General features: G+C 39.7%; 1 protein-coding gene across 1 annotated transcript; it reads left to right on the top strand.

Annotated features, from left to right (window-relative positions):
• The first annotated feature begins 12,264 nt into the window (after positions 1 to 12,264).
• On the top strand, positions 12,265 to 12,954 carry LOC139941109 (uncharacterized). Its single transcript, XM_071937582.1, has one exon. The coding sequence runs from the start codon at positions 12,265 to 12,267 to the stop codon at positions 12,952 to 12,954; it is 690 nt and encodes a 229-aa protein (XP_071793683.1).
• Positions 12,955 to 25,646: the final 12,692 nt, after the last annotated feature.

Below are 25,646 nucleotides of genomic sequence, written 5' to 3'. Positions count from 1 at the left end.
CCATACACAATGCAATGGGAAACTACACAATCATATACAAGTCAATGGGAAACTACACAACCATACACAAGTCAATGGGAAACTATACAACCATACACAAGTCAATGGGAAACTACACTACCATACACAAGTCAATGGGAAACTACACAACCATACACAAGTCAATGGGAAACTACACAACCACACACAAGTCAATGGGAAACTACACAACCATACACAAGTCAATGGGAAACTACACAACCATACACAAGTCAATGGGAAACTACACAACCATACACAAGTCAATGGGAAACCACACAACCATACACAAGTCAATGGGAAACTACACAACCATACACAAGTCAACGGGAAACTACACAATCATACACAAGTCAACAGAAACAACACAACCATACACAAGTCAATGGGAAACTACACAACCATATACAAGTCAATGGGAAACTACACAACCATACACAATGCAATGGGAAACTACACAACCATACACAAGTTAATGGGAAACTACACAACCATACAAAGTCAATGGGAAACTACACAACCATACACAAGTCAATGGGAAACAACACAACCATATACAAGTCAATGGGAAACTACACAACCTTACACAAGTCAATGGGAAACTAAACAACCATACACAAGTCAATGGGAAACTACACAACCATACACAAGTCAATGGGAAACTACACAACCATACACAAGACAATGGGGAACTACACAGCCATACACAAGTCAATGGGAAACTACACAACCATACACAAGTCAATAGAAACAACACAACCATACACAAGTCAATGGGAAACTACACAACCATATACAAGTCAATGGGAAACTACACAACCATACACAATGCAATGGGAAACTACACAACCATACAAAAGTTAATGGGAAACTACACAACCATACAAAGTCAATGGGAAACTACACAACCATACACAAGTCAATGGGAAACTACACAACCATACACAAGTCAATGGGAAACTACACAACCATTCACAAGTCAATGGGAAACAACACAACCATATACAAGTCAATGGGAAACTACACAACCTTACACAAGTCAATGGGAAACTACACAACCATACACAAGCCAATGGGAAACTACACAACCATACACAAGTCAATGGGAAACTACACAACCATACACAAGACAATGGGGAACTACACAGCCATACACAAGTCAATGGGAAACTACACAACCATACACAAGTCAATAGAAACAACACAACCATACACAAGTCAATGGGAAACTACACAACCATATACAAGTCAATGGGAAACTACACAACCATACACAATGCAATGGGAAACTACACAACCATACACAAGTTAATGGGAAACTACACAACCATACAAAGTCAATGGGAAACTACACAACCATACACAAGTCAATGGGAAACAACACAACCATATACAAGTCAATGGGAAACTACACAACCTTACACAAGTCAATGGGAAACTACACAACCATACACAAGTCAATGGGAAACTACACAACCATACACAAGTCAATGGGAAACTACACAACCATACACAAGACAATGGGGAACTACACAGCCATACACAAGTCAATGGGAAACTACACAACCATACACAAGTCAATGGGAAACTACACAACCATACACAAGTCAATGGGAAACTACACAACCATACACATGTCAATGGGAAACTACACAACCATACACAGGTCAATGGGAAACTACACAACCATACACAAGTCAATGGGAAACTACACAACCATACACAAGTCAATGGGAAATCACACAACCATACACAAGTCAATGGGAAACTACACAACCATACACAAGTCAATGGGAAACTACACAGCCATACACAAGTCAATGGGAAACTACACAACCATACACAAGTCAATGGGAAACTACACAACCATACACAAGTCAATGGGAAACTACACAACCATACACATGTCAATGGGAAACTACTCAACCATACACATGTCAATGGGAAACTACACAACCATACACAAGTCAATGGGAAACTACACAACCATACACAAGTCAATGGGAAACTACACAACCATACACAAGTCAATGGGAAACTACACAACCAGCGTTGTAGCCACGGTAGGCGTCGGTGGGTGGGCCCGCCCGGCACTGACAATTTCCGCCTGGCACTTCAGCTGAAAAACAGACTGCCGCCCACCACAAAATTTCCCGAAAAATTTAAAAAAAATGAAAAGTTTTGTCGATTTTTATCACATTGCAAGATTAAAATGTAATGTTTTTCGAGTTATGTAATTTTAAATGCAGTTTTTAATTTTTTGAGCCGGAATTTCGAGTAATAAAAATCTCAGACGTGTTTCACACGTAACTTGCCTCTTGCAGTGAAGTTTTCTTCGTGAAATGTGCCCCGACGTTTTTATTGAAACGAACTATAGCTAGTGCATTGTATAGAAGGCCAGTCTGACAGCAAGCAGTACATACGGACGCAGTGTGTGCTGGTACCATGTACATGTACATGAATCATGTACACCATGCACATGTGGTGTACAAAGTGTGGTGGACCATAGAGTGCACTACAAGTCTAGTCGTGGGTTTTTCGCGGGGATTTCACGCATAACATGTACATACAAACAGTATCGCCACACAACAGTACAAGGGCTGTGTAAAGTCTAGTGTACGAGTTCGCGTGTCGCGGATGTAGGCATGTAAACACGTTCGCTTCGTCCACACGTGTGACAGCGCGCTGGGTTTTTAACTTGAATGAGATCTGTGTAAATTTTAAGATGGCCTCGCAACGTACGGTAAGCTGGACAACTTTTTTGCAAAACGGGAAAAGATTGGAAGATGATATAAAAGTATCTCGTGCAGCTTCAGTTAGTGCTGATAATGAAACTGTACCTGAGACTATCGAGACAGTTACTCCACCTTCAAAGTTCAAGTTCAACTTCATCGCTGCAAACAGCAGAAAATATTTCAAAAAACAGTCCGTTCACAACAAATGCATCACAATTATTTTGTATTACCACATTTTTGTAATAACAATTATCATTATACTTAAAAATTGTGATTCTTGAATCTCACATAATGTGCATTTGGCACGATTGGAATGTTAATATTTAGCCCTGAAAACGATCCTTACAACAAAGTACGTGCGCACTGCTCGCAATTTCTGACCAAGTTTAAATTCAGCTGCGCCCACCACTAAAAATGTCCTAGCTACAACACTGTACACAACCATACACAAGTCAACGGGAAACTACACAACCATACACAAGTCAATGGGAAACTACACAACCATACACTAGTCAATGGGAAACTACACAACCATACACAAGTCAATGGGAAACTACACAACCATACACAAGTCAATGGTAAACTACACAACCATATACAAGTCAATGGGAAACTACACAACCATACATAAGTCATTGGGAAACTACACAACCATACACAAGTCAATGGGGAACTACACAATCATACACAAGTCAATGGGAAACTACACAACCATACAAAATGCAATGGGAAACTACACAACCATACACAAGTCAATGGGAAACTAAACAACCATACACAAGTCAATGGGAAACTACACATCCATACACAAGTCAACGGGAAACTACACAACCATACACTAGTCAATGGGACACTTCACAACCATACACAAGTCAATGGGAAACTACACAACCATACACAATGCAATGGGAAACTACACAACCATACACAAGTTAATGGGAACCTACACAACCATACACAAGTAAATGGGAAACTACACAACCATACAAAAGTCACTGGGGAACTACACAACCATACACAAGTCAATGGGAAACTACACAACCATACACAAGTCAACGGGAAACTACACAACCATACACAAGTCAATGGGAAACTACACAACCATACACAAGTCATGGGGAAATGGGAAACTACACAACCATATACAGGTCAATGGGAAACTACACAACCATACACAAGTCAATGGGAAACTACACAACCATACACAAGTCAACGGGAAACTACACAACCATACACAAGTCAATGGGAAACTACACAACCATACACAAGTCAATGGGAAACTACACAACCATACACAAGTCAACGGGAAACTACACAACCATACACAAGTCAACGGGAAACTACACAACCATACACAAGTCAAAGGGAAACTACACAACCATACACAAGTCAACGGGAAACTACACAACCATACACAAGTCAATGGGAAACTACACAACCATACACAAGTCAATGGGAAACTACACAACCATACACAAGTCAATGGGAAACTACACAACCATACACAAGTCAATGGGAAACTACACAACCATACACAAGTCAATGGGAAACTACACAACCATACACAAGTCAATGGGAAACTACACAACCATACACAAGTCAATGGGAAACTACACAACCATACACAAGTCAATGGGAAACTACACAACCATACACAAGTCAATGGGAAACTACACAACCATACACAAGTCAATGGGAAACTACACAACCATACACAAGTCAATGGGAAACTACACAACCATACACAAGTCAATGGGAAACTACACAACCATACACAAGTCGATGGGAAACTACACAACCATACACAAGTCGATGGGAAACTACACAACCATACACAAGTCAATGGGAAACTACACAACCATACACATGTCAATGGGAAACTACTCAACCATACACATGTCAATGGGAAACTACACAACCATACACAAGTCAATGGGAAACTACACAACCATACACAAGTCAATGGGAAACTACACAACCATACACAAGTCAATGGGAAACTACACAACCAGTGTTGTAGCCACGGTAGGCGTCGGTGGGTGGGCCCGCCCGGCACTGACAATTTCCGCCTGGCACTTCAGCTGAAAAACAGACTGCCGCCCACCACAAAATTTCCCGAAAAATTTTAAAAAAATGAAAAGTTTTGTCGATTTTTATCACATTGCAAGACTAAAATGTAATGTTTTTCGAGTTATGTAATTTTAAATGCAGTTTTTAATTTTTTGAGCCGGAATTTCGAGTAATAAAAATCTCAGACGTGTTTCACACGTAACTTGCCTCTTGCAGTGAAGTTTTCTTCGTGAAATGTGCCCCGACGTTTTTATTGAAACGAACTATAGCTAGTGCATTGTATAGAAGGCCAGTCTGACAGCAAGCAGAACATACGGACGCAGTGTGTGCTGGTACCATGTACATGTACATGAATCATGTACACCATGTACATGTGGTGTACAAAGTGTGGTGGACCATAGAGTGCACTACAAGTCTAGTCGTGGGTTTTTCGCGGGGATTTCACGCATAACATGTACATACAAACAGTATCGCCACACAACAGTACAAGGGCTGTGTAAAGTCTAGTGTACGAGTTCGCGTGTCGCGGATGTAGGCATGTAAACACGTTCGCTTCGTCCACACGTGTGACAGCGCGCTGGGTTTTTAACTTGAATGAGATCTGTGTAAATTTTAAGATGGCCTCGCAACGTACGGTAAGCTGGACAACTTTTTTGCAAAACGGGAAAAGATTGGAAGATGATATAAAAGTATCTCGTGCAGCTTCAGTTAGTGCTGATAATGAAACTGTATCTGAGACTATCGAGACAATTACTCCACCTTCAAAGTTCAAGTTCAACTTCATCGCTGCAAACAGCAGAAAATATTTCAAAAAACAGTCCGTTCACAACAAATGCATCACAATTATTTTGTATTACCACATTTTTGTAATAACAATTATCATTATACTTAAAAATTGTGATTCTTGAATCTCACATAATGTGCATTTGGCACGATTGGAATGTTAATATTTAGCCCTGAAAACGATCCTTACAACAAAGTACGTGCGCACTGCTCGCAATTTCTGACCAAGTTTAAATTCAGCTGCGCCCACCACTAAAAATGTCCTAGCTACAACACTGTACACAACCATACACAAGTCAACGGGAAACTACACAACCATACACAAGTCAATGGGAAACTACACAACCATACACTAGTCAATGGGAAACTACACAACCATACACAAGTCAATGGGAAACTACACAACCATACACAAGTCAATGGTAAACTACACAACCATATACAAGTCAATGGGAAACTACACAACCATACATAAGTCATTGGGAAACTACACAACCATACACAAGTCAATGGGGAACTACACAATCATACACAAGTCAATGGGAAACTACACAACCATACACAAGTCAATGGGAAACTACACAACCATACACAAGTCAATGGGAAACTACACAACCATACACAAGTCAATGGGAAACTACACAACCATACACAAGTCAATGGGAAACTACACAACCATACACAAGTCAATGGGAAACTACACAACCATACACAAGTCAATGGGAAACTACACAACCATACACAAGTCAATGGGAAACTACACAACCATACACAAGTCAATGGGAAACTACACAACCATACACAAGTCAATGGGAAACTACACAACCATACACAAGTCAATGGGAAACTACACAACCATTCACAGGTCAATGGGAAACTACACAACCATACACAAGTCAATGGGAAACTACATAACCATACACAAGTCAATCGGAAACTACACAACCATACACAAGTCAATGGGAAACTACACAACCATACACAAGTCAATGGGAAACTACACAACCATACACAATGCAATGGGAAACTACACAACCATACACAAGTTAATGAGAAACTACACAACCGTACACAAGTCAATGGGAAACTACACAACCATACACAAGTCAATGGGAAACTACACAACCATACACAAGTCAATGGGAAACTACACACCATACACAAGTTAATAGGAAACTACACAACCATATACAAGTCAATGGGAAACTACACAACCATACACAAGTCAATGGGAAACTACACAACCATACACAATGCAATGGGAAACTACACAACCATACACAAGTCAATGGGAAACTACACAACCATACACAAGTCAAAGGGAAACTACACAACCATACACAAGTCAATGGGAAACTACACAACCATACACAAGTCAACGGGAAACTACACAACCATACACAAGTCAACGGGAAACTACACAACCATACACAAGTCAACGGGAAACTACACAACCGTACACAAGTCAATGGGAAACTACACAACCATACACAAGTCAATGGGAAACTACACAACCATACACAAGTCAATGGGAAACTACACACCATACACAAGTTAATAGGAAACTACACAACCATATACAAGTCAATGGGAAACTACACAACCATACACAAGTCAATGGGAAACTACACAACCATACACAATGCAATGGGAAACTACACAACCATACACAAGTCAATGGGAAACTACACAACCATACACAAGTCAATGGGAAACTACATAACCATACACAAGTCAATCGGAAACTACACAACCATACACAAGTCAATGGGAAACTACACAACCATACACAAGTCAATGGGAAACTACACAACCATACACAAGTCAATGGGAAACTACACAACCATACACAAGTCAATGGGAAACTACACAACCATACACAAGTCAATGGGAAACTACACAACCATACACAAGTCAATGGGAAACTACACAACCATACACAAGTCAATGGGAAACTACACAACCATACACATGTCAATGGGAAACTACTCAACCATACACATGTCAATGGGAAACTACACAACCATACACAAGTCAATGGGAAACTACACAACCATACACAAGTCAATGGGAAACTACACAACCATACACAAGTCAATGGGAAACTACACAACCAGCGTTGTAGCCACGGTAGGCGTCGGTGGGTGGGCCCGCCCGGCACTGACAATTTCCGCCTGGCACTTCAGCTGAAAAACAGACTGCCGCCCACCACAAAATTTCCCGAAAAATTTTAAAAAAATGAAAAGTTTTGTAGATTTTTATCACATTGCAAGACTAAAATGTAATGTTTTTCGAGTTATGTAATTTTAAATGCAGTTTTTAATTTTTTGAGCCGGAATTTCGAGTAATAAAAATCTCAGACGTGTTTCACACGTAACTTGCCTCTTGCAGTGAAGTTTTCTTCGTGAAATGTGCCCCGACGTTTTTATTGAAACGAACTATAGCTAGTGCATTGTATAGAAGGCCAGTCTGACAGCAAGCAGTACATACGGACGCAGTGTGTGCTGGTACCATGTACATGTACATGAATCATGTACACCATGTACATGTGGTGTTCAAAGTGTGGTGGACCATAGAGTGCACTACAAGTCTAGTCGTGGGTTTTTCGCGGGGATTTCATGCATAACATGTACATACAAACAGTATCGCCACACAACAGTACAAGGGCTGTGTAAAGTCTAGTGTACGAGTTCGCGTGTCGCGGATGTAGGCATGTAAACACGTTCGCTTCGTCCACACGTGTGACAGCGCGCTGGGTTTTTAACTTGAATGAGATATGTGTAAATTTTAAGATGGCCTCGCAACGTACGGTAAGCTGGACAACTTTTTTGCAAAACGGGAAAAGATTGGAAGATGATATAAAAGTATCTCGTGCAGCTTCAGTTAGTGCTGATAATGAAACTGTACCTGAGACTATCGAGACAGTTACTCCACCTTCAAAGTTCAAGTTCAACTTCATCGCTGCAAACAGCAGAAAATATTTCAAAAAACAGTCCGTTCACAACAAATGCATCACAATTATTTTGTATTACCACATTTTTGTAATAACAATTATCATTATACTTAAAAATTGTGATTCTTGAATCTCACATAATGTGCATTTGGCACGATTGGAATGTTAATATTTAGCCCTGAAAACGATCCTTACAACAAAGTACGTGCGCACTGCTCGCAATTTCTGACCAAGTTTAAATTCAGCTGCGCCCACCACTAAAAATGTCCTAGCTACAACACTGTACACAACCATACACAAGTCAACGGGAAACTACACAACCATACACAAGTCAATGGGAAACTACACAACCATACACTAGTCAATGGGAAACTACACAACCATACACAAGTCAATGGGAAACTACACAACCATACACAAGTCAATGGTAAACTACACAACCATATACAAGTCAATGGGAAACTACACAACCATACATAAGTCATTGGGAAACTACACAACCATACACAAGTCAATGGGAAACTACACAATCATACACAAGTCAATGGGAAACTACACAACCATACACAAGTCAATGGGAAACTACACAACCATACACAAGTCAATGGGAAACTACACAACCATACACAAGTCAATGGGAAACTACACAACCATACACAAGTCAATGGGAAACTACACAACCATACACAAGTCAATGGGAAACTACACAACCATACACAAGTCAATGGGAAACTACACAACCATACACAAGTCAATGGGAAACTACACAACCATACACAAGTCAATGGGAAACTACACAACCATACACAAGTCAATGGGAAACTACACAACCATACACAAGTCAATGGGAAACTACACAACCATTCACAGGTCAATGGGAAACTACACAACCATACACAAGTCAATGGGAAACTACATAACCATACACAAGTCAATCGGAAACTACACAACCATACACAAGTCAATGGGAAACTACACAACCATACACAAGTCAATGGGAAACTACACAACCATACACAATGCAATGGGAAACTACACAACCATACACAAGTTAATGAGAAACTACACAACCGTACACAAGTCAATGGGAAACTACACAACCATACACAAGTCAATGGGAAACTACACAACCATACACAAGTCAATGGGAAACTACACACCATACACAAGTTAATAGGAAACTACACAACCATATACAAGTCAATGGGAAACTACACAACCATACACAAGTCAATGGGAAACTACACAACCATACACAATGCAATGGGAAACTACACAACCATACACAAGTCAATGGGAAACTACACAACCATACACAAGTCAAAGGGAAACTACACAACCATACACAAGTCAATGGGAAACTACACAACCATACACAATGCAATGGGAAACTCCACAACCATACACAAGTCAATGGGAAACTACACAACCATTCACAAGTCAATGGGACACTTCACAACCATACACATGTCAATGGGAAACTACACAACCATACACAATGCAATGGGAAACTACACAACCATACACAAGTCAATGGGAAACTACACAACCATACACAAGTCAAAGGGAAACTACACAACCATACACAAGTCAATGGGAAACTACACAACCATACACAATGCAATGGGAAACTCCACAACCATACACAAGTCAATGGGAAACTACACAACCATACACAAGTCAATGGGACACTTCACAACCATACACATGTCAATGGGAAACTACACAACCATACACATGTCACTAGGAAACTACACAACCATACACAATGCAATGGGAATCTACACAACCATACACAATGCAATGGGAAACTACACAACCATACACAAGTCAATGGTAAACTACACAACCATATACAAGTCAATGGGAAACTACACAACCATACATAAGTCATTGGGAAACTACACAACCATACACAAGTCAATGGGGAACTACACAATCATACACAAGTCAATGGGAAACTACACAACCATACACAAGTCAATGGGAAACTACACAACCATATACAAGTCAATGGGAAACTACACAACCATACACAAGTCAATGGGAAACTACACAACCATCCACAAGTCAACGGGAAACTACACAACCATACAGAAGTCAATGGGAAACTACACAACCATACACAAGTCATTGGGAAACTACACAACCATACACAATGCAATGGGAACTACAGACAATTCAATTAAAAACCTGAATACATGTACATATATTCATAAAAAAGTAGGTTTGTATCATAAAATAGCTTAAAAAGAGAATTACAACTATAAACTTTGAGGCACGTTTACAGACAATGTAAGCCGAAGGAAAGCTTTGGCATACCAACAATCATTTTTTTAACAGTTGTGTTTGTCTTTATTCAAAATAAACACATGAGAAATGAATGTGTAGTCTTCTGACATGTACTTGTGTGTTACCCTGCCTTGAAACAAAACAAATATTTGCCACAGCCACTCATCTCATAATTTCTACATGATTTTATTAAATTCAACTAAGTATGTATTTCCTTTTTGTATTCTTTCATTGGCCTGTTCCATTGGATACAAACAGATGGGTGTTCAAGATAGAAGGCCAAGTTGCAGAGCAGATGATTTCATCCTTCCAACGAATCAAAGTTCAGCTTTCATTAATGGCTCAAGACAATTTGGTGTGGTATTATCGTTTCTATTTGTGGAAAAAGGGAACAGTTAAAGAAGCTTGGTTGTTTTTAAAGCAGTTTCTGTATTATCATATACATGAACCTTTATATATTAAAATAATGTGCAATTTCTTCTTGATTAATATACAAGTTGGACATGGACAATATTGTATTGCTATGTATTGTTGTAAAAACGAATTGTACAAATGCATACATTTTCTTCTCATGTTTAGATTAGTGTTCTCATCATTGTTGTCTTCATCATGTCTGTCTTTGTTCTTTTTGTCAGTCCGTTCGTTCTTGTCCCCGTTTATTGTCTGTCCCCAGGCATCCCTACATAAGCCTCGGCTTCCAGATGATGCCTCCATACTCTATGTATTGATTTTTCTCACCCTCATTAAATAGCTTTGTTTATTGGTTATTCCTTAAAAACATTGTTTGTACTCTGTTTTCATGAAGTATGGAAATAAATATCAGTTTGAATAAATATCAGTTTGAATAACAACCTCATATCAGACAACCAATTTGCCTTCAGAAGCCTCCACTCTGCCCCTGATCTCCTCACCTTTATGTCTCATCGATTGTCCAGCACCTTAAACGAGAGAGGTGAAGCTCGAGTGGTCGCCCTGGACATAAAAGGAGCCTTTGACAGAGTATGGCATCATGGGCTGTTTCAAAAACTTACTTTATTTGGAATCACTGGCCAACTGCTTACTTGATGAAGAGTTATTTATCTAACAGACATCTTGAGGTAGTGGTTGCTGGGCAGAAGTCAGCCTGCTATGAGATCAATGCCGGTGTTCCCCAGGGCAGTATTCTTGGCCCTACTCTGTTCCTGATCTACATCGAAGATCTACATGATGTGATCCGCCATTCAGAACTTCTTGCCTATGCTGATGACACTACAATATTCACATCCATCAAGAACTCACCTCCTGAAACAAGATCAAGCATGAGAGTCTGCTGCTTATCAACTACAAGAAGACCTGGAACGAATAAACATCTGGGGTCAGACTTGGAAAGTTGAATTTGAGCCTACCAAGAGTCAATGTCTCACTGTGTCCAACATGAAGGACATCCAAAATCATCCACCTATCATGTTCCAAGGCCAGGTTGTCAGTGACAAGCCAGAGATGAAACTTCTTGGAGTTAGTTTTTCTCGTAAACTGGAATGGAAGACACATCTGAAGAACATCACTCGCACTGCTGGTCAGCGTACTTCAATGCTTCGCAGATTGGGTCCAGTCTTCGATAAGGCTGGTCCTGTTACCATCTACAAGACGTACATCAGAAGCAAGATGGAGTACGCACCTCTATCCTGGATGGGAGCTAGCACAGTCCACCTTTCGGCTCTTGATAAAATCCAAAGGAGAGCATGTCGCCTAATAGGATTAGGCCCGGAAGAGCAACTGAGGCATAATCTTAGCAGTTTATCCCATCGAAGAAATGTTGCAGCAGCCTCCTGTTTATATAGGATGCAGTGCATCAAGTGCCACACCTTGCTGAAATCGCTAGTCCCACCTGTAAGGCAACCTGCAGCTCGACTGACCAGGCAATCTTTGCTACTCAACAGATATTCTCTACAATCCCCGGTCCCTCAGGGTATGACTGCATCAAGAACTCTAAGAAGTTTTGACAGGGCTTTTCTTCCTGCAGCTGTGAAGATCTGGAACAGCCTACCATCATCGGTTATCTCAGACATTACTACCCAGGGCATGCAGTCATTCAAATGTAGAGTAAATAAATACCTTAAGTAACGTCCTGTTTTACGGCAATTATGATTGCAGGTGATGCTAGTTGCTGTGTCTCTCATCACTTTCTAGTGAGTGAGGCATAGTCCAATAACCATCATCTCCTTTTTTTTTTTTCTTTTTTTTTTATCGTGGAATGGTCTGTTGAAACAAGCTCTTAGCTATCCCTATGGGATATTATGCTTGTCTTTTCAGGGGGCACTCCTTAAAAAAAAACTAAACAAAACTAACCTCTACAGTGGTTCGGAACTTTTCTCGTGCTCTCGGAACATTCTGCCACGATTCGCGACGATCCCCCACGCAGCAGGTTTGGGGAGTTGTTACATTAGAGTGGACTAACCACTAGGACCTGGTTGTTAATGATTTCATGTCTAAAAGATGCAAGTACTGCTTCAGACCTCGTTATTCAAGTAATTACATTTGTAGCAGCAGGTTTGGGGAGTTGTTACATAAGAGTGGACTAACCACTGGGACCTGGTTGTTTATATTTTCATGTTTAAAAGATTTAAGCACTGCTTCAGACCTCTTTATTCAAGTACATTTGTAGCAGCAGGTTTGGGGAGTTGTTACATAAGAGTGGACTAACACTGGGACCTGGTTGTTTACATTTTCATGTTTAAAAGATGCAAGTACGGCTTGTCTGATGAGGTGGTGGAGGCAGTGTGTGGGTCCAACATAGAGGTGTATCTTGACGGATGAGTAAGAAAAGGCACTGATGTCTTAAGGCGCTGGCCTGGGGGCTAGAGCCGTCTTCATCGGCCGACCAGTCCTGTGGGGACTGGCTTACGATGTACGTGTGTAAATACCATTTATACACTGCAAATCCAGTTGGTCAAAAATTGCCCAACTTTTTTGCACAACGTTGGTTCAAATATCAACTGCATGACTACATAATTGGGCATAACTTAACCAACCGTGGTTGGGCAATAACGTTTATCCAATAGTTGGGCAAACAGTTTGACAAAACAAGTTGGTCAAATCATTTTACCCAACTGTTGGGTGATAATTTTTGACCAATAGTTGGGCAGGTTTGTTCACCAATATGCTGGTTAAAATGTTACCCAATAATGTAGTCAGTTGATATTTGAACCAACGTTGGGCAACCGTGTTGGGCAAAGGTTGCCGCCCAACAAAAGTAGCAATAATTATTCATTTGTTGGTTACTCCTTTATTCAATTGTTCGTTAGGCCATATAAAAAATAAAAACAGTTGATTGTCCGGATTTTTCCAAAAAGAGGAAGATGAGGGCCCTTTTTTCCCAAACGTATAATATGATGCAACAACAACTTTAATTCGGAAAGGGCATCTAATTTGCGGTACTCTTTCCCCACTGGATTCATCTGATAATTATGTGCAGTCTATGTTTTCAGCTAGCCATTCCTCTTCACTTCTGCTTTATTGTATCTGCTGGAAGCTGTGGGCAGCCTTGTATTTTTCAATCTGATGAGGTAAATAAATGTATCATGTCAGAAGTAAGCTGGTAAAAAATTGAGCGTAATTAAATTGAACTTGAACTCTCTCTGGTGTAACATATTTTTTGAGAAAGAGGTAATAGCTCACTAAAAAAGGGACAAAAAGATCATAAATAAAAGACATCAGCCAAAGCCTTGTTATGCATCTGAAAGCATAACAAGGGTGTTTTGTCTTTCCCAATTAATTTATTGCAAGTTCGCTTACCAATTGAGCCCAAATGTTCATAGGCCTCCAGGTTTGTTATTTTATGCGTATGTTGGGTTACACCATGCAAGTACAAAAACTGATCTTTGACAATGACCAAACGTGTCCGATACTCCATTTTAGTGAAAATAATAATATTTAACAGGGCGAGGCAGGAGTTTCTAAAGTCTTGGAGATCATACGTGAAGAATTTAACTTAGCAATGGCTTTATCAGGTGAGTGTAGTAGCTAGGCCCCCTGTTGATTGTTTTGCATGATTCCGGATACCTCTAATTGTATTCATGTTTGATGTAATACTTGGGGGATCAAGTAAGCTCACTGATTTCCTCCCCCTGCCTTTCATCTCAGGTTCGAACTGACGGGAGCTTTACATTTTGGATAACGATAACGGTCCCTCCTATGGGCAGGTTTTCCCCAGGTTTCATCAAGGAGATCACCTCAGACTTATTAAAGGAACACGTTGCCTTGGATCGGACGAGTTGGTCTATAAAAAGCGTTTGTAACCCTTTTTTTAATAAAATGCATATGGTTGGAAAGATATTTTAAAAGTAGAATACAATGATCCACACGAGTTTGCCTCGAAATTGCGTGGTTTTCCTTTTACTGTGCGAACTAACACGGTCGGCCATTTATGGGAGTCAAAAATTTGACTCCCATAAATGGCCGACCGTGCTAGTCGACGAGGTAAAAGGAAAACCGTGCAATTTCGAGGCATGTTTGTGTGGATCATTGTATTCTACTTTTACAACATCTTTCTACCCATATGAATTTTATAAAAAACGGCTTTTCAAGGACCAACTCGACCGATCCAAGGCAACGTGTTCCTTTAATGAAGGATTGTCGGCTGGCAAAGTTATGATGTCGACGGACCTCTCTCATGTATGGGGCGCCGTCTGTCAATTAATTGTTTGGCATTTTTAAGGCTTGTTTTTACCATGGTATACAGCAATTAGATGTAAACCATAGAAACTGCTGGCAAATCCTGTTATGGTTTACATACCAGTAAAGTATTTGTTGTGTATAAGTTTATGGTTTACAAACCATGACAGACAAAAAAACATTTGCAAATCGTGGTTCATAAACCAAGAAAATTTACGCATCTTAAGAAACATGGTTAATAAACCATAAAAACTGAAGCATCAAATTCATGGTTTACAAATCATGGTTTATAAACCATGAAAATTGAGACATCTAAAAAACATGGTTTATAAACCATGAAAATTGAAGAATAAAAATCGTGGTTTACAAATCATGGTTTATAAACCATAACAAATGAACCATAAAATCATGGTTTGTGACAATGGTTTATAAACCATGAAAATCGAGACTTCTTAAAAAAAAACATGGTTTATAAACCATGAAAATTTACACATCTCAAAAACGTTGTTTGTAAACCATAAAAAAAAGTGCACTTACAAATCATGGTTTACAAACCACACTCACAAATCTTGGTTTACAAACCATAAAAAATGTGCACTACAGAAATCATGGTTTATAAACCATAAAAACGTGCACTCACAAATCATGGTTTACAAACCATAAAAAAACTCCACTCACAAACCATGGTTTATAAACCATGAAAACGTGCACTCAGAAATCATGGTTTACAAACCATAAAAACGTGCACTCACAAATCATGGTTTACAAACCATAAAAAAACTCCACTCACAAATCATGGTTTATAAACCATAAAAACGTGCACTCACAAATCATGGTTTACAAACCATAAAAACGTGCACCTACAAATCATGGTTTACAAACCATAAAAAACTCCACTCACAAACCATGGTTTACAAACCATAAAAAATGTGCACTCAGAAATCATGGTTTATAAACCATGAAAACGTGCACTCAGAAATCATTGTTTACAAACCATAAAAAAATGTGCACTCACAAATCATGGTTTACAAACCATAAAAGTGTGCACTCACAAATCATGCTTTACAAACCATAAAAAAATGTGCACTCACAAACCATGGTTTACAAACCATAAAAAATGTGCACTAACAAATCATGGTTTACAAACCATAAAAAAGGTGCATACACAAATCATGGTTTATAAACCATGAAAACCTATACGATCGTCTCAAATAAACCTCCTTCCCAATTCTGATCGGTTCCCATTTCCCCCATGTTAACAAGAGTCGTCTAGGAACCAGACTACGCTGGCCTCAAGAGCCATACCGCTCACCACCCACCCTGACATCCGGTCCCGAGCACTGCGGCATGGTGGCCACATGGCATACTGTACACGGTGCATTCAAAGAGCTATTATTGCATCAGCATTACACACACGGTGCATTGAGCACAGCATTGACACACACGGTGAATATGGAGGACGAAAAGTGGCCATCTGCTTTTCTGGTATCAGAAAAGCAGAAAAGCAGATTTTATGGTTGTTTTATATGAACTTTTCTGCTTTTCTGCTTTTCTGCTACCAGAAAAGCAAATTGAACGTTTTGTGAAATTGCATTTTCTACGTTTCTACTTTCTGTTACCAGAAAAGTAGGTTTTAATTTTTCTTCTAATGCTGACGGACGAAAAGTGGCCTTTTGCATGTCTGCTACCAGAATAGTAGAAAAGCAGATTTAACGTTTTGTAAAAATGCAATTTTCTATTTCTCTGCTTTTCTGCCACATGAAAAGAGGATTTTACTCTGGTGGACGAAAAGTGGCCATTTGCTTTTCTGCTATCAGAACAGTAGAAAAGCAGATTTAACGTTTTGTAAAAATGCAATTTTCTATTTCTCTGCTTTTCCGCCACCTGAAAAGCAGGTTTTACTCGGGCGGCCGAAAAGTGGCCATTTCCTTTTTTCCTTTCAGATACCGGAAAACTCATATTTTACCTAGGTAGAAGGTGGCCGAAAAGTGGCCATTTGCTTTTTCAAAGGACCGCCCGTGAATGTTTCAGTTTATTGAACAAACGTGTCACCCGCTTCATTTGAAATAAACCACACGGGAAAATGTATGACTGACCGTGTTTTTTTGTAAAGAAAGAATCCCTGAAGTCTATTTTAGATGGTAGCCGTGAAACCTCCGCCAGAGTATTTCCTTTGAGATGCCGCGGCCACATGCGCGGTCATCACAAAAGTAGGCTACTTCTATGGAACGCCAAAGAGGCATTTAATCATCGGTGATGGTATTTGCAACCGGTGATCAAATTTGTCATCGGTGGTGGTCCTATGCGATCGGTGATCAATTTTAGCAAGCGGTGATAAAACACGATCGGTGGTCCATTTTAGCGATCGGTCATGCATATTCATGATCGGTGATGGTTTAGCCATGCATATTCACGATCGGTGATGGCTTTTTGCAATCGGTCAACTTTAGTGATCGGTGGTGGCTTTTTGCAATCGGTAAACATTAGTGATCGGTGGTGGCTTTTTGCAATCGGTCAACTTTAGTGATCGGTGGTGGCTTTTTGCAATCGGTCAACTTTAGTGATCGGTGGTGGCTTTTTGCAATCGGTCAACTTTAGGGATCGGTGGTGGCTTTTTGCAATCGGTCAACTTTAGTGATCGGTGGTGGCTTTTTGCAATCGGTCAACTTTAGGGATCGGTGGTGGCTTTTTGCAATCGGTCAACTTTAGAGATCGGTGGTGGCTTTTTGCAATCGGTCAACTTTTGCAACCGGTGATGGAATTTTGCAATCGGTCAACTTTAGTGATCGGTGGTGGCTTTTTGCAATCGGTCAACCTCAGGGATCGGTGGTGGCTTTTTGCAATCAGTCAACTTTAGTGATCGGTAGTGGATTTTTGCAATCGGTCAACTTTAGGGATCGGTGGTGGCTTTTTGCAATCAGTCAACTTTAGGGATCGGTGGTGGCTTTTTGCAATCGGTCAACTTTAGTGATCGGTGGTGGCTTTTTGCAATCGGTCAACTTTAGGGATCGGTGGTGGCTTTTTGCAATCGGTCAACTTTAGAGATCGGTGGTGGCTTTTTGCAATCGGTCAACTTTTGCAACCGGTGATGGAATTTTGCAATCGGTCAACTTTAGTGATCGGTGGTGGCTTTTTGCAATCGGTCAACCTCAGGGATCGGTGGTGGCTTTTTGCAATCAGTCAACTTTAGTGATCGGTGGTGGATTTTTGCAATCGGTCAACTTCAGGGATCGGTGGTGGCTTTTTGCAATCAGTCAACTTTAGGGATCGGTGGTGGCTTTTTGCAATCGGTCAACGTTTGCAACCGGTGATGGAATTTTGGGATATCCGAATTTTGCGTCCGGTCGGTGCAGGCCTACTTCAAAACCTATGATTGTGTAGATTGTTGATATTAATTGTTGTTATTTTCTAGTTCACACCACCGTGGAGGAATAAATTACACTCATCAGCGGGTTGACTGACTTGCCAAACATTTTTAGAAGAGTACCATTTTATACCCAGATAACATACATACATTGGGCAATCAGTTATTCCAAATTATTACATTATTGCAATCAAGATTTATTAATAACTACAAATTTTGGGGTATTTTATAGCAAAAAAAATCTCAACAAATTACATTACTTTGTCATTTTTTAATTGTTTCGACAATCTTAAGACATCCTGTGCCACAGCTTTGACACCCTGCCTTGAAAATTGCATATTATGACCAATGTCGGTTCAATGCCGGCCCAATGGTGGCCGTTACCAAATCAGTATTGGCACAAAAAAGTTGTTTTATACCATTATTTGCCAAAACGGTGTGCCACTTCGAAACCAGTATTGGCCCAGAAAAGGTTTTCTATACCATTTTGTCAAAATGGCGTGGCGCTAAAAAAAAAAGTATTGGCCCAGAAAAGATTGTCTATGGTGCAGCTACAAAACCAGTGTTGGCCCAATAGAGGTTTTCTACCATTTTGCCAAAATGGTGTGCCGCCAACAAACCAGTAGACAGATGACAGAAAGTAAAACTTTCATTATCAGACGAAAATTCAACCAGCATTTTAACTCGTAAGTTTTTATTAATAAAATAAAAATGCAAAAAGTATATCAAATATATTAAATTTAAATGAAATTACTTTGCAATAAAAAAGTTCATTACAATAAAGTGTAGTTGTCCATGATAAACAAAAAACATAAAAAAATGAAAAAACAGCAGCAATGAATAAATCAAATTAAAAATTAAATTAATAAATCAATGTAAAAACCAATAGAATAATAAAGGAGGTATACATTTTAGAATTTTGTTTTATTAATAGTATTCGGTTTCTCAAAATGCCGGTACCATCAGGGGTCGATTTCACAGAGAGTTAGGCCTAGTCCTAACTTAGGACATAGTCCTTGGACATATATAAGAAACGTATGGCTAGTCCTAAGTTAGGACGATTAACTCTTCCTAACTCGAGATAAGACTAGTCTTAACTCTTTGTGAAATCCACCCCAGCTTCAATAACTTGCATGGGCTAATTCCTTTTTAAATATCAAGTCGGTTTAGTAATTAGAACATATTTTTTTACCGTTTTGCCAAAGCCAGTATTGGCATAATTGGCCCCGAAAAGGTTTTCTATATGACACCATTTTGACAAGAATGGTGTGCAGCTACAAAACCAGTATTGGCTCAATGAGAGGTTATCTGCCTGTTTTCCCAAATGGTGTGCCACAAAACCAGTATTGGACCATTGCAGGTTTTCTACCACTTTCCCAAAATGGTGCACCGCTACAAAACCAGCATTGGCCCATTAAAGGTTCATCATTTTGCCGAAACAGTGTGCCGCACAAAACCAATATTGGCCAAGACAGGCAAACCTCCGTCCTAACTAAAATAGTTTGCCTCTATAAAACCGACATTGGCCCAGTGTGGGCACTTTACTAGCAAGGACATGACGCTTGACCGGAAGAAGGCCAGCACTGGCCCAATTCTGGCTCAATATCATCATCATAATTAACGGCACCGTATCGAAACTCGACGCCGGTACATGCCTAGCCTTGCTCAAGGCAGTCGAATTATTCACTCCAAAAAAAGACCGCCGTTGTATAAAAACCCACCCGTATTCACTGTGCGTAAAACCCACCCGTATTCACTGTGCGTAACATCGCACGACACGATGCCCCCGTACACTATCCGCATGCGGAGGCCGTCAGGCCGACAGCCTTGTAGGATCTGTGTTGAAGCCACTGACCTCATTACTATAATAAGCGAAGAGTTCCCACGGTCAGCTCATTACCATAATGCCCGCGAAAGACGAGACATGTTTACCTGACACACCACCACCACGGACGCATGATAGGGTCCAAAGGTCGTGATAAGGGAAGTGCGTGATTGGACGTCAAAATGAATAATTCATTTGCCTCACATCCTGTGTTGTCTGATAGGTCTGACGAACGATATACATATTCATGAGCTGCATACTAGCATATCCTCGAGCCCCCCCCAATTTCGTCCACTATTGGAATTTTTTCAATACAACACATTAAAACGGGAAGATACAGATCCGACAAGGCTGTCGGCCTGACGGCCTCCGCATGCGGTTAGTGGTGTACGAGTGCGATGACTTGTGTGAACAGTATTCGTGCGATGTGACAGTGTGTATACGGGTGGGTCATTCGGTGTGATCGCACACACCATGCACAGGGTATACGGCGGGTGGGTTTACAGCTGCGTCTTTTCGGAGCGAATAATGCGACTGCCTTGAGCAAGGCTAGTACATGCCACCATGTGCCCGATACTGTATTGTTTGTTAAGCTATAACTGAAAAAAGGTTTGAACATAGGGTGTGAAGTTCTTGGGATATTGTCCCACTTCCGGTTGACCTGGAAGTAGAGCTAGGTCAATATGGGAGGCAAATTTTGTTTAAAGGTTAATCCTTAATGCTCAAAGAGTCTTAATGCGCAAAAGGGACCCTAACTCCACAAACTCGCCCTACCAAATTTTTTCTTGCAACGCTAAGGCCATTTTTTTTTAATAACTTGGATTACGGGAATCGCCGCCCGAAAAAATCGTGTTTCTGAAAAAAATTTAAAAATTCCCCGCCCGAAAAATCTAATTTTGTAGGGGGAAAAAAAATAAATAAATAAATAAATACACAACACTTTCATACAACGAGACTCCTACATGTACACATACATGTACTGTACAATGTACATGCACATGTACATGTATTAAACCGCGGCGTGAGTCAGTGTCAACGGAGAAAAAAAAATCGCGGCCGATGTATGATGGAAACCAGACCAATGGTATGCATTCACGTACAAAAGTGTGAGTCCGTTTATAGACTATACTATTTGCCCAAGTGCATACAGTTTGGCCATTTAGTAACAACCACGAGAGCATCGACCGCTCACGACCCAAACTCATGCAATCAATTGATGCATCAACAAATGGTCTGTGTGCGCGAATTTGGGCAGAGCATCAGCGTGTCGTGTGTGCGCTCAGCTTAACTGGCAGATGAATGGCGATCCAGCATAAAAGGTGCGCAATCTGCAGATTTGTGCTTTGTTAGTATTGTAGCTCGGGAAAATTGCGCGCAATCTGCCCATTTTGCAAATCTTTAGAATGCGCTCAACGTTCACTCGTGAGCTAGGAACCGGTGTACGTCCGTGGATTAGTAATAAATTATGGGCCTTAAATCACGGAGATATCGGTAAATTTGTCTTTATTTCAATTTTGTTCTAACATTTGTTAATTTGGTGAAAGTCTGACTTTTTGTTCGACACGGTTTAAAAAAAAAATATGAATAAATTTTTTTCAAGCCGAAAATGTGAATAATTTAGGGTCGCGGTGTAAAAGTAAGGGCCGGTCAGTAACCAGAAACCGAACATTTTGTTTGGCCTAAAACACTGGCGACATTCTTTCAGTGAGTGGTTGCTTTTATCTACATAAATTGTGTATATATGTACGTGTTTTAGAAGCCGCCCGCGTGCATTTTGTTCTTTTTTTCCTTTTTTTTTTTTTTTTCCCCCGCCCGTTTTCTGGGCTCGAAATTCCGTAATCCCCCTTTTTTTTTTTTTTTTTTTTTTTTTTCCCGCCCCCCGCCCGTTTTTTGTAGCTTACAAATCCGTAATCCAAGTAATAAAAAAAAAATGGCCTAAGGGCACGGCGGCCCCAAGATCGTCACAGACGCTATGCAGTGGCGCGCTATCTAGCCCAGCAAGCGACGCGCTAACGGAACTTACAAATATTGGTGTATTATGAAAGACTCACCGATTGTTGTCGGCGGAATCACTGCCCCCGTAAATGTCGATGGAGGTACCCCATCCGTCATAACATTCCATCCACAAGCTGGTGTCGTCGACGGGGCCGTCGTCGTGGGCGGCGGTGGTGCCGAAGCAGCGGTTTTTACATAGCATTTTTAATTTGATTTATTAATTGCTGCTGTTTTTTCATTTTTTTATGTTTTTTGTTTATCATGGACAACTACACTTTATTGTAATGAACTTTTTTATTGCAAAGTAATTTCATTTAAATTGTATATATTTGATATACTTTTTGCATTTTTATTTTATTAATAAAAACTTACGAGTTAAAATGCTGGTTGAATTTTCGTCTGATAATGAAAGTTTTACTTTCTGTCATCTGTCTACTGGTTTGTTGGCGGCACACCATTTTGGCAAAATGGTAGAAAACCTCTATTGGGCCAACACTGGTTTTGTAGCTGCACCATAGACAATCTTTTCTGGGCCAATACTTTTTTTTTTAGCGCCACGCCATTTGACAAAATGGTATAGAAAACCTTTTCTAAGCCAATACTGGTTTCGAAGTGGCACACCGTTTTGGCAAATAATGGTATAAAACAACTTTGTTGTGCCAATACTGATTTGGTAACGGCCACCATTGGGCCGGCATTGAACCGACATTGGTCATAATATGCAATTTTCAAGGCAGGGTGTCAAAGCTGTAGCACAGGATGTCTTAAGATTGTCGAAACAATTAAAAAATGACAAAGTAATGTAATTTGTTGAGATTTTTTTTTGCTATAAAATACCCCAAAAATTGTAGATATTAATAAATCTTGATTGCAATAATGTAATAATTTGGAATAACTGATTGCCCAATGTATGTATGTTATCTGGGTATAAAATGGTACTCTTCTAAAAATGTTTGGCAAGTCAGTCAACCCGCTGATGAGTGTAATTTATTCCTCCACGGTGGTGTGAACTAGAAAATAACAACAATTAATATCAACAATCTACACAATCATAGGTTTTGAAGTAGGCCTGCACCGACCGGACGCAAAATTCGGATATCCCAAAATTTCATCACCGGTTGCAAACGTTGACCGATTTCATGTGGCAGAAAAGCAGAGAAATAGAAAATTGCATTTTCACGAAACGTTAAATCTGCTTTTCTACTATTCCGATATTAGAAAAGCAAAAGGCCACTTTTCGTCCGCCAACATATGGAGAAAAAGTAAAACCTGCTCTTCTGGTAACAGAAAAGTAGAAAAGTAGAAAATGCTTTTCAAAAAACGATCAATCTGCTTTTCAGGTAGCAGAAAAGTAGAAAAGGAGAAAAAATTGCTACAAAAACCCATTAAATCTGCTTTTCTGCAATTCTGATACCAGAAAAGCAGATGTCCACTTTCCGTCCTCCATAGGTGAATTGCATATTGCTGGCTTTTAGTGCACGTTTTTATGGTTTATAAACCATGATTTCTGTAGTGCACATTTTTTATGGTTTGTAAACCATGATTTGTGAGTGCACATTTGTATGGTTTGTCAACCATGATTTGTAAGTGCACTTTTTTTTATGGTTTACAAACAACGTTTTTGAAGAAGTCTCAATTTTCATGGTTTATAAACCATGTTTTTTAAGAAGTCTCGATTTTCATGGTTTATAAACCATTGTCACAAACCATGATTTTATGGTTCATTTGTTATGGTTTATAAACCATGATTTGTAAACCACGATTTTTATCTTAGATTTTCATGGTTTATAAACCATGTTTTTAGATGTCTCAATTTTCATGGTTTGTAAACCATGATTTGTAAACCATGAATTTGATGCTTTATTTTTTATGGTTTATAAAACATGTTTTTAAGATGCGTAAATTTTCTTGGTTTATGAACCACGATTTGTAAATGTTTTTTGTATGTTCATGGTTTGTAAACCATAAACTTAGACACAACAAATACTTTACTGGTATGTAAACCATAACAGGATTTGCCAACAGTTTCTATGGTTTACATCTAATTGCTGTAAACCATGGTAAAAACAAGCCTTAAAAGTGTCAAACAATTAATGGACAAACGGCGCCCCATACTCATGCTCTCTTCGCGGACTAGCCTGAACTTCCAGTGTCCATACTCTACGAGGCTCTTAAGTTACGCCACAGAGTGGCCTCTAGCCTAGATCAACCCCCTCAATTCCATAATCAACTTCTAGCTATGCAGACGACCGAAATTGCATGCAGCTGCCAAACGTCACCTCGGACCAATCAAAACACGGAGTTAGAAAGCTGTATTACGTCATTGCCCATGTATCCAACGAAATCATCGTATCCAATGAAATCATTGTATCCAATGAAATCACGGGTTCTGAAAAGCAAGTACATGTAATCATGGAGGTATCCTTGCGGATAAAGACAATGTACCTGTCCATGGGCGGACTAACTAATAATACGAAAAGAATTGGTCTACTCATTGTTTGTCAACCCCAAGACAAAAACATCTTGCAGTCTGAATTACTTAACCAATTATTAAACGTTTATGCCATCAATGAAAACGTAGCTGAATGCAATTCCTTTATGTGCTTCCGAAATCAGTGGAACCGTGGAGGAAGAATTCTGGGAGTTCTACCTCCATGGTGGAACTTAGTGAAAAATGGGCGTGGTTACAGTTGAATTAGGACCACGTCACACTTATGAAGAGGACATTCTTATGTATAAAAACAAATGATATATGAATCACAATTTGTAATGATTTAAATAAAACGATTTTCTAGCCCACCATTTTTTATTAAAAATATTTCCTTGGAATATACTATACACTGCCATGTGCCGCAGATCAGACTCTATCCAACCTTGATAATTATGTTAGATCAACGTAGCAACAATAACCACAAAAACATTAGCAGGAGAGTTATTTCAATTTTAAGCTATATAATT

Source organism: Asterias amurensis, chromosome 1 (assembly GCF_032118995.1).
Source record: "Asterias amurensis chromosome 1, ASM3211899v1".
NCBI classification, from domain to species: Eukaryota; Metazoa; Echinodermata; class Asteroidea; order Forcipulatida; family Asteriidae; genus Asterias; species Asterias amurensis.
Note: the sequence above shows the minus strand (reverse complement) of the source record. Positions and strands in the feature narration are given on the sequence as shown.

Bases quoted from the DNA above. Each gene is read 5' to 3' on its own strand.
- LOC139941109 (XM_071937582.1), top strand. From the start codon at position 12,265: ATGAAGGACATCCAAAATCATCCACCTATCATGTTCCAAGGCCAGGTT.